The 10032-nt window shown below is 43.6% G+C and overlaps 1 protein-coding gene across 1 annotated transcript; it reads right to left on the bottom strand.

Moving 5' to 3' along the window:
* Positions 1-6126: 6126 nt before the first annotated feature.
* Positions 6127-9742, bottom strand: LOC117775059 (helix-loop-helix protein 2-like). The gene is made up of 2 exons (XM_034607874.1): positions 9133-9742; positions 6127-8351 (listed from the first exon to the last, which is right to left on the bottom strand). The coding sequence occupies exon 2, from the start codon at positions 8309-8311 to the stop codon at positions 7940-7942; it is 372 nt and encodes a 123-aa protein (XP_034463765.1). The 5' UTR covers positions 8312-8351; positions 9133-9742; the 3' UTR covers positions 6127-7939.
* Between the last annotated feature and the right edge of the window lie 290 nt (positions 9743-10032).

Raw genomic sequence — 10032 nt, 5'->3', positions numbered from 1 at the left:
ATGCCTCCAGCAATTACACGGCTGTGTAATCAATACTTTCTCCTGCTCTGCGCTGCGTCCTCGGCCCGGTGCAGATACACTCACTCTTAGATATAGCTCATCCCCTCCAGAACACAATGGAGGTCATGACTGGGACACGACCCCTGGGCCTCCCCGTGGAGAGCCAAATAAACACCAGGGCCGTGCCAAGGATGGGGAGGGAGGATATGTTTAATTCTCTATCAGTATCTCTATATAAACTACCCCCCCCCATATTAACAATACACACATGGACAATATAAGATACAGACATTAATACTAATACTAATAATAATAATCTATATTGCACCTTTCAAAACAGCCATTAAACAAAAATAATAATTATAAAATGTCATTTTAAATCAAAGACGAATAAAATGATACAGTGACAATTAATATCCAAGAGAACTTAAAATAATATATTATTAAAATAAAAGACAACAAGCAAAATAATATAGTAACATCTTTTTGAGAGATGATTTAAAAGGTTCCTCAGATATTTACCTTTTTTAATTTAACCGTTTTTATTTTAAGAGAATTAAAATTCACAAAACATTTATTTACTAATTTTTCCTAATTTAATTTCCCAGTCGAATATAAATAAACATATTTTTCACTCGTGTTCATTTGCTGCCCTCAAACTTCATACTTTTATATTAGTGCGCCCCCATGTGGCCACTTTCCGTCATTACTTGGCCTGAAAGTTTTAAAATGCACATCCAAACTATTCCATCGGTCAGACATGAGCATTATTATTATTATTGTAGGTTACATATAAATTTATCTAAAATAAAAAATAAAGCTTTAAATGAACTTTTACAGTTATCTGTGTTTGTCACCATCCACTGTTTGTTCTGCAATTAATTCACCTCCAGGTTAAAAACACAAAGTTGATATCTGTAAGTGATGAATTAAAACACATTTTAAAAATCCATACAGCATTTACAAGTTAACAAAAGACCCCTCTGCCCTGGTGTGGGAATCAATCAGCTGCAGTGAAATCACATTACACAGCTGAATGGGAGCCCGGTAGGCACGTGCATCGTGTGGCCGCCATGCAGCCGCAGCACGTGCTGACAGATTCTCAAGTTTATTCAAAGCGGGAAGCGCAGATGGCTCCTATTGAGGAAGGCAAGGTAGGTGGTGGAGGAAGGGGGGGCCGCGAGATCAATTCAATTTGGTGTCCGGAAGATGGATGGATTCCTCCCCAAAGACACGGAGTTTATGAGTTTAGGGGGCTTTTTGGTAAATACAGGAGAAAAATGAAAGCATGTAAAAATGAAGACGAAGGGGGGACGAGGTGCCGTTTATGAGACCACACGCATGCACGCAGAGAAAGAGAGAGAGAGATGAATGAGTTTCCAGAGTTTCCAGTCGTCCAGATGAGATTCTCTGTTCAGGGGCCTGTTTCAAGCAGCTGTGACGAATCAGGCTCAAAGGCCCAAAATGACTTCTTTTCTTTTAACGTATGTGGTTGACGGTGGGTTGTGCACATGGAAAGAATGAAAGCTCGACAAACATTGTGTTAATGTGAAGATGCAAAACAACTGGAGGCCCTGAAGTGCAAAACACAACTTCTAATGGATTTTCATCGTATTGCAATCCTGGATTTTACCTAATTACTGGATTTCAGAATTTGCTTCGTGACTCGAACCTAAATCAGACATTTGAATCTGGATTTAGGAGTTTCCTTTCTGCTTGACTATCAGTTGCTCCCCTTTCATACTTGGAGCAACAAAAGATCATAAATAAATGCGTAGATAAGTAACTTTAATATTCAAGTATATTGTGTTTAAACCGAAAAAAGCTTGGTTACTAACCAAAAACAGCCTGGTTTTGCTGTTTGACTTCGTTTAGTCGGGGGCCCACAGTTCACTTTTGCCCCGGGACCTCCTGGCAGTTTGAGCATCCCTGCAAATAACGTGAGGAGAAAAGAAAAACAACATCACATTGATGCATTTTAAACAGAAAGTGGAGTTAGGAAAGAGTCAGAAGCTAAACTAAAGTTAATAAGCAAAACAAAAAGATAAATGATGAGAAGTTTCTCTATTTTTAAGCAGACAAATCCACTGGTTTCCTTTTGATATGATCCTTTTTGTCTTTTACGATAATAAACTGAGTATCTCTATCTTTCCTGTTATTGTATAAAGCAAATGATTCAGGAAAATAATCATTTCTGGAAATAGCCATCAATCGAGGCCCTAATAGCAACTATTCTGTTTTTTAATCATGATAAAATGGAGAATGATGAAATATTTGGGGGGATTCAGTAATTATAAATCCTGTGTGTGTGTGTGTGTTTGTGCGTGTGTGTGTGTGACAGCAGGATGTTGAATAAACTCACCTCATGACTCACAGTGACTCACAACCACTGAGGCGTCACCAACAAAGGGCCCCGCAATTGGATTGTGCAGAGATCTTAACCAAATTGAAGCCCAATGAATGTCAGCGTTTTAACTCAGCAGATTGGGCCGAGCGCCGCGGCCCTAATGCATGCACACACACCTTCTGACAGGGCCGCGCTACAGATGGTCCGAGCGTGAGTCTGAATGAGAGGGGGGACCGGCCACGGCTGCTGACGCATTGTGGGGGGACGTTGCCTTCAATGCAGCACTTAATGAGAACAGACTGACTCTTTCTCCCCTTCCCCTCCCCTTTCTCCATTCTTGGTCCATTCTATTCCTCCCCCACCTCCTCCTCCTCTCTGATTCTCCACTTGTCCGCTCCTCTGCCCATTTCCATCTGTTTGGAGACAAAGGGCCACGAGCCAGCTCGAGCCCCGGGACCCTGCTGGTGAAGTAGGCAGGGATAATACGGCCCATCCCGGGGGCTGCATTTCAACACATGGACCGGGCTTTGTGCTTCCACACACACACACCTCCATGAGAGAGGGAAGGGAGGAGGATGGGGGGGGGGTGCAGGAGTTCTCGCCTTGAACATGAAGACTTGCATGATACCCGACGACGTGGAGAATAAAAGAGAGGGCGAAAAAATGAGGCAGCACAAAAAGCCCCAAATGTTGTTCCTCGTACTGTGAACATATGGCTGTTTGTTGTCATACTCCATCTCCCCGTCCAATTTACACAGAGCGAGGGAGCTCTCAGAATTAAATGGGTGTGTAGACTAGTGTGTGTGTGTGTGTGTGTGTGTGTGTGTGTGTGTGTGTGTGTGTGCTCCTCCTGGCTTTGAGTATACCTGAATGATGATGAGGAGGATGTCCAAACGCTGATAATGGCTGCTGCATAATCCCCTGCCGTCTGCGTGCACCTCCTGACATATGGTCACTCCTCGGCCTCCACCGTTACATAAGCCCACAGTGCAGACGGGGGGGTTGTGGTGAAACGTGGTACTTTCCCACACACACACACACACACACACACACACACACACACACACACACACACACACACACGGAGAAAACACACACCGGCCACACTGTCAGCCAGGCTGTTCAGTGCCCTCAGCAGTTTGGGCTTCGCCTGTCACTTTCCTCTCCCCTGCCCCTTCTGGGGGTTTGTAAAGAATAAACTGAAGAGGACTGATGCTACGGAAGCTTTTGGGATGAGGAGCACAAATGGCCTTGTAGTGCTTCACAGCCGTGTACAGATGGACCCCTCCATTCAATAAGCTCGAGCAGAAGTCTGTCTCCGCGCCCTGCCAGGATCGCAGAGCTTGTTTTGTGTTCTGGAGACGGCAATCTGTTGATGCGACATATTGGCGTTCTCTTCTTTTCTTTCTTGTTCTACTTGTAAACGCATTGATGGAGCGGTCGTAAGTATTGGACCTGTCCGGTTTGAGCGTTGTACGACAGATGAGCTCATGAAAATCAAACGATTTAAACATTTCAACGTGATTCTTACGTGATTCAAAGTGTTGACAACACAGTGAATCCGCTGCCTTCAGAGACTCGTCACGTTTCTGTTTTCAGACAGAACACAAAGTGAATTTTAGTGTCAACGTGACGACGCACAAATTCAACAGAGACATGGGAAGATGGGAATTTCCCCTTTAGTGAAACACGTGTCCTGCAGCTTAATGAGTAGACTTAAATCTACACAAACAACACAAGAAGAACGAGGGAAAGAACCAGAACCATAGCAGCTTGTCTACACGACTGCGGATATTTTTTAGAACGGATATTTTCCCTCACAAAACAACCACAAACACCCAAACAAGCGAATATCCAGATATTCACTTTACTCTGCACATTTTCCTGAAATTCTCCAGATGTGCTGTATCTAAGAAAGCAAATGGAGCTTTTGGAACATTTTCTGGAGCTCTTCCTGCCAGGCCCCTTGATCACATCCTTTAATGCAAATCTCGGAAAACAACAGTCCAAAAGATAGCAGAGGTATCAAACCCCTTCAGGCGGATCAGGGTTCAAACACACAGGAACTGAACATAACAAAGTGCTGGAACTAAAAAGGTGTCGAGATGAACTGGTGAGAACTGAACAGAAACTCAGAGACTTAAGGACTGAACACGAAAAGAAGAGGGGAGACAGTGAGACACAGGTTCATGTCTGAAAACGGTGTATAGGTCACAGGTAAAAACAAGAAAGAAAACAACAAAGACATCAGTGCCATGTCCGTGGAGAGTTCCAAACAGTGCAGTATACTACAAGGAAAGGGTAAGAGAAGTGTATATGAATGTAAAGGATGGTGAACAGGATAACGGCGGTGGAAACTGATTGTACGAACGTAGATAGTTGAAGGTGAAACCAGAAAGTCAGGCAGGAGACTGGAAGATGACTAATAGAAAAGAAAGGAAACGACACAGGAGGCCCTGAGCTGAAAAGGAAAGAACATTTCATGCCACCTTCAGTCTCCACAGAAAAACCTCCCTGCAGCTGCTACCTGACAGTGAAAGGACACAGATATATGTGGATATACAGATATATTTGTTGTGTATAATCCTGTGTGTTGGACATAATGTGTGCTGTTGCTCAATTGGAGCAGCTTAACTCTTGAATTTCAAGGCTAAGGGGTTGGATTCCCGCCGGGGCCACCCATGCTTGAGCAGAAAACCAGGTTCACTCATGATAATCTAATGTAGCTCAGATAAAAGCGTTCACACATCCTCCACATCTCCTGTTCTCTAACTGGGCTACAAGCTTTTTATAGCACAATCGATGGGAATAGGCGTATATATCACAAATGAATATAAATATTTGGATCTTTCTTGCTCATACCATTTGGCGATATTACATCTCGACACTCGGTCGCTCATAAATTTCCATCTCTCCCATCCCTCCTCTCTCCCAGGGTTTCCCACGGGAGGTGCCAGACGGCCAGTAATTTGGTTGTCTTGGCTCGTCTGGAGTAACACCTGCCCCCTCTCTGGGGACGGAGAGAGCCTTTCAGCCAGCAGCACACACGTAGGCTACCACTGCCTTTAGCTGCTGACCACTGTGTGTGTGTGTGTGTGTGTGTGTGAGAGAGACAGAGAGAGAGATGTGTGTGTACAGGGTGAGTTGTCTTTATCTGCATGGGTTAGCACTTATTTCCTTTCACACTGTTTAGACCCATGTGTGTTTACAGCTAAATGTAAGTGGACGTGTGTGAGAGTGTGTGTGTGCGTGTGTGAGAGAGAGAGAGATAGATGTGTGCATGTATGTGTGATAGAGGGAGACAGGGAGAGAAAGAGAGAGAGAGATGTGTGTGTGTATGAGAGATATATAGATAGATGGAGAGAGAGAGAGCGAGAGAGATGTGTGCATGTGTGTGTGTGTGTGGATGAGATAGATAGAGAGAGAGAGAGATAGAGAGAGAGAGAGAGAGAGAGAGAGAGAGAGAGAGCTAGAGAGGTGTGCTTGTGTGTGTGCATGTGTGTGTGTGTGTGCATGTTTATGTGTGTAAAGTAAAGTGAGTTTTCATCTGTATGCTAAACTGGGTTCGCACGTGTCTCACCCTTAATTGTGTGCGTGTGCACTAGGCTGCATGCTTGTGTACATGCGTGCGTGTGCGCGTGCGTGCACGTGTGTATGCGCGCATGTAATCACAACAGCCCATCCAAACGGCTCTGTGCAGACGTGCACGTGCCGAGCTGCTGATTTGCATGCGCACTTACATGACCCCCCGCGCGTTTGCGTGCGTGCTCGCGCCTACATGAGCGTCATCCATCACTCATCTCAGTGTGAGTCGCTATTATCAGTTTTTTATCCACATTAAAAAGTCAAAAACAACTTTATTCCCTTTAGAATAAACATCTGAAAACAGGAGAATGATTTTTTTATCCAAGTTTTTCAGTTTTTAATGAAAAATAACACCAGAAAATATGAAAGTCTGTCCATTAGAAACCAGCTGTCACACGACACCTCTACTACAAAAGATCTGCATAAAGCAACAAGTAGCTACACAACCCTGAAGAGACAGAAAATCTTTGGATAGAGGATATGTGGTTTTTCTTCACTATAAAATTACTTGTTGAATTCATAACACAAAGCAGAGACAGATAAATAAATCAACCAGGAAATAATAATCACATCAAAAACATTGAAGATAATAAATTAACGAGTATTTTCGAAATTATTATTATTATCATTCTTCTTCTTCTTCTTATTATTTGGTCACAGCAAAAAAAAAGAGGTTTAACTCTGAACCTAAAGGATTTGACTTTATTCTGTCAAGAGAAATTTTATATTGAGTGTAAATTATTATTATTTCTTTTAGCAGCCTAATTCTTATTCCCAGAGCAACCTCTTAACACAACAGATCAGGGAAATAAACATTTATGGGGCTGGACCCCATCTCGAAGTGCTTATCGTTTTGCTATTGATAAATAATAGATTTGAAATCCAACATAAATCCATAAATTAAAAACAATGACATACATGGAAAACAATAGGTTTTGCTATGGATCAACAGAAAGTGCCTTTTTTTTTTTCAAGAGTAGAACACCATCACTTTCCAAATTTCACAGCCTAAAATATAGAAGCGACAAACAATATACATTTATACAAAAAGAGACGCCAGCCTATGATAACAACATAAATAAATTAGCCTTAAATATTAAACACAATTAAATAAATAATCCCATACACTTTTTAAAAAATGATTAAGGTCACAATTTTATATGTCATAAGTGGCACTTACGCAGTGAATCTTTTTTTTTTTTTATTCCTTGATGGAAAATAACTAAACTAGATCTAAAGCAGCTATGTCGTTTACATCCTTTCATTTCCATCTGGGAAATTCCCCACAAGTGTTTTTCTTAGCATTGGAAATTAAAAATTGAAAGAGTGAGGAGAGGACTCACTCCTTTATTTATATAAATTTATGACTTTAAATGTAGGATTGAAATTATTTTAAAAAGGGGGGCGGACTCAATGTGGAAAAAGAAAGTTTCTCTGAAAACCAGATCCTTGATATTCCTGACGACCCTTCCTCATATCTCCCCTCCTCTTCCTCCATCCCTCTCGTCATTATTGCATCTAACACAAACGCCTGTGCGCTTGTTGCTTCTGTTTTGTTCAGTGAGCGGTCGGGGACTGAAAGTTGAGGCTTTTTTTTTTTTTTTTACTTGGAGCAACTTTGCACCAACACTGCCATCAATAAAAACACACAACAGAAACAACACTGGACTCACACATGTACAGCTGAGGTATGGCAGAGTCCCAGTATCCAGGGTGTTTTAGGACCATTTTTAATTTCTATTATTTCAAGGTGTTGTCCTAAAACTCTCACAGATATTGAGCCAATATGGATTTTTCTCTGAAATGCATTTTTCTGCACATTCCCCCAAAAAACTGTGCATGGATGGATTTTCATAAAAACACCGCACGTGTGCTTTTCTCCTTCAGGACTCTACTGTCAACAATGCCATACCCAGCTGATGCCAGCATGCGCCTCTGGAGTCCAGCACCAACCCAACCAACCCTGCTGTCACCCCGGGGTGCAGGGGGGGGGAGTCCGGGTGGCTCTCACACATCCAACACGTGGTTGAGATAGGAGATGTAACAGATAGCCAGTCTGAGGATCTCGATCTTGGAGAGTTTCTTGTCGGGGGGCAAGGTGGGCAGCAGCTTCCTCAGCTCCGCGAAGGCCACGTTGAACGCCTCCACCCGGATCCTCTCCCGGGTGGCGTGGGCCGAGCGGTACTTGGCCGTGGCCCTCCGCCGCCGCCGCTTCTCCTCCCGGCTCAGCGGCTGGTCGGATTTGCACTTGGCCCGTTCCTCTCCCTCCGTCGGGTCGTCCGAGGTGCAGCCGGCCGACCTGAGGCCGTTGAGCATGGTCTCCGGGTCGGACTGAGTCCAGGAGAGGTCCGACTCGGCCTGGTCCGGGCTCAGCATCATTTTGATTCTCCGGTGTTGGTTTTCTCTTCTGCTGAAGAACCTGCGTGAAGCAAAACGACCGTATTGATTTTATTAGATTTAGAAAAATCATGAAAAATCCTCACATCCACAGAAGTGTTGTGCACCGCGAGGCCCCAGGTGGAGAATTCCCTGAGCGGCTGCGTGTTTGGTGCCAGGACCCCCCATAAATCCAATCATTGCATAATAACATTCAACTCCATAAATAATGAATGGCTTCAAATTCGAGGAATTGTTAATTTATTAAAGCCCGAGGCCTTAAAACACGGACCGAGAAAACAATTCTTCAAGTGTCACATTTAAGTTTAATGTCCAATGATCTTGTTGAATTTGAAACGTGTCATTTTTTCCAAATTCAGTTATTTTTTTGTTGGGACTATTTTTGAAGGAGAAAGCCCCTGTTCTCCTTCTTCTCCTTCTTCTTCCTCTTCTATTCTTTTTTTGTGAATTAACATAATCAGAACTGGCCATCTGTCACAGTGTGATGAACACATCTGCTTGGCTGAGGCCACAGTGACTTGACAGCATGGAGGCAGAGGAGAGCACACATAATGTGGACGATGGGATCAAAAAATACAGAAATGGAAGCTAAATAATATCAATAATTATAATAATTATAACATTTATGTATTAAGCATCTTTTAAAACAGCCGTTACAAAGAAATACAAAACATTAAAGGCAAATAACACGATGACATTTAAAATCTAAGGCAACAAGTAAAACAATAACAAAAACTATACAAAACGAACTAGTGAATACGCGGATATGATTTATTTATTTAAAGGTATTTTTTGTCACTCACCTTGACAAAGAGTTGAGGTGTAGATTTGTCTTGAAACGAACTTAAAGACGCTCTTGAGCGGAGCCTCGACTCCAAATTAACTCATATTCCACCGGACAAACACTCATCAGACGATTCGAGGAAAGAAATAAATAAAAGAAAAGCAAGAAAGTAGTTGTTTGACTTCTTTCAGCCGCGGGAGCTCGGAACATGGGATTGACTCGAGGGGTCAAACGTCAAGCAGGGAAGTGTTTTGCAAATCAAAGGCTGGAGATGGAGATCGGCCGATTAGGAAGCGGAGACAGAAGAAGGAGGAGGGCTGATGCTGCTGGTGCTGATGCTGCGGGGACCAGGCAGCCTCCCGTGTGATCCCAGCGACGCGGAGACAAAAGATGGGCAGATAGTGGTGCAAGTGCGGCCAGGGCTCCTCGTCCGTGCGCCCCTGGAAAGATGGAAGATAAAGGGGGCGAGGTGTGCGCGGGGCTCTCCCGTGTCAGGACGCGGCGGATCGGGGGGCAGCTCTCGGATAATCCCCTTCTCTGTGTGGCCCCTCCAGCCTTTTCTTCCAGCGAGTGTCACATAGATAAGATAAGATCCAAACGATCCCGACTAATAAAGGCTCACTTCAGGGACGGAGGGATCGGAATATGTTTGAGGAATGGTATTGTCTAACGCCGCCCCCTCCCTCCCTCATCCTCCCTCTCTCTCCCTCTCTCTCTCTCTCTCTCCCTCTCTCTCTCACACACACACACCTCCCTCTCTCTCCTCACACCCCTCAGCCCTCAAGCGCTCCCTCTCCCACGGGAGTATAGTGGGCAAAGCAAAAGCAGAGATGTGTGTGTGCATGAGGAGGGATGGAAAAATAAATAATAGACAAATAAATACGTTTCTTTTTGTGAATAGCGACGATTTGAAAATACA

This window comes from Hippoglossus hippoglossus, chromosome 2 (assembly GCF_009819705.1).
Source record: "Hippoglossus hippoglossus isolate fHipHip1 chromosome 2, fHipHip1.pri, whole genome shotgun sequence".
NCBI classification, from domain to species: Eukaryota; Metazoa; Chordata; class Actinopteri; order Pleuronectiformes; family Pleuronectidae; genus Hippoglossus; species Hippoglossus hippoglossus.
This window is presented reverse-complemented; position numbering and strand designations above follow the sequence as displayed.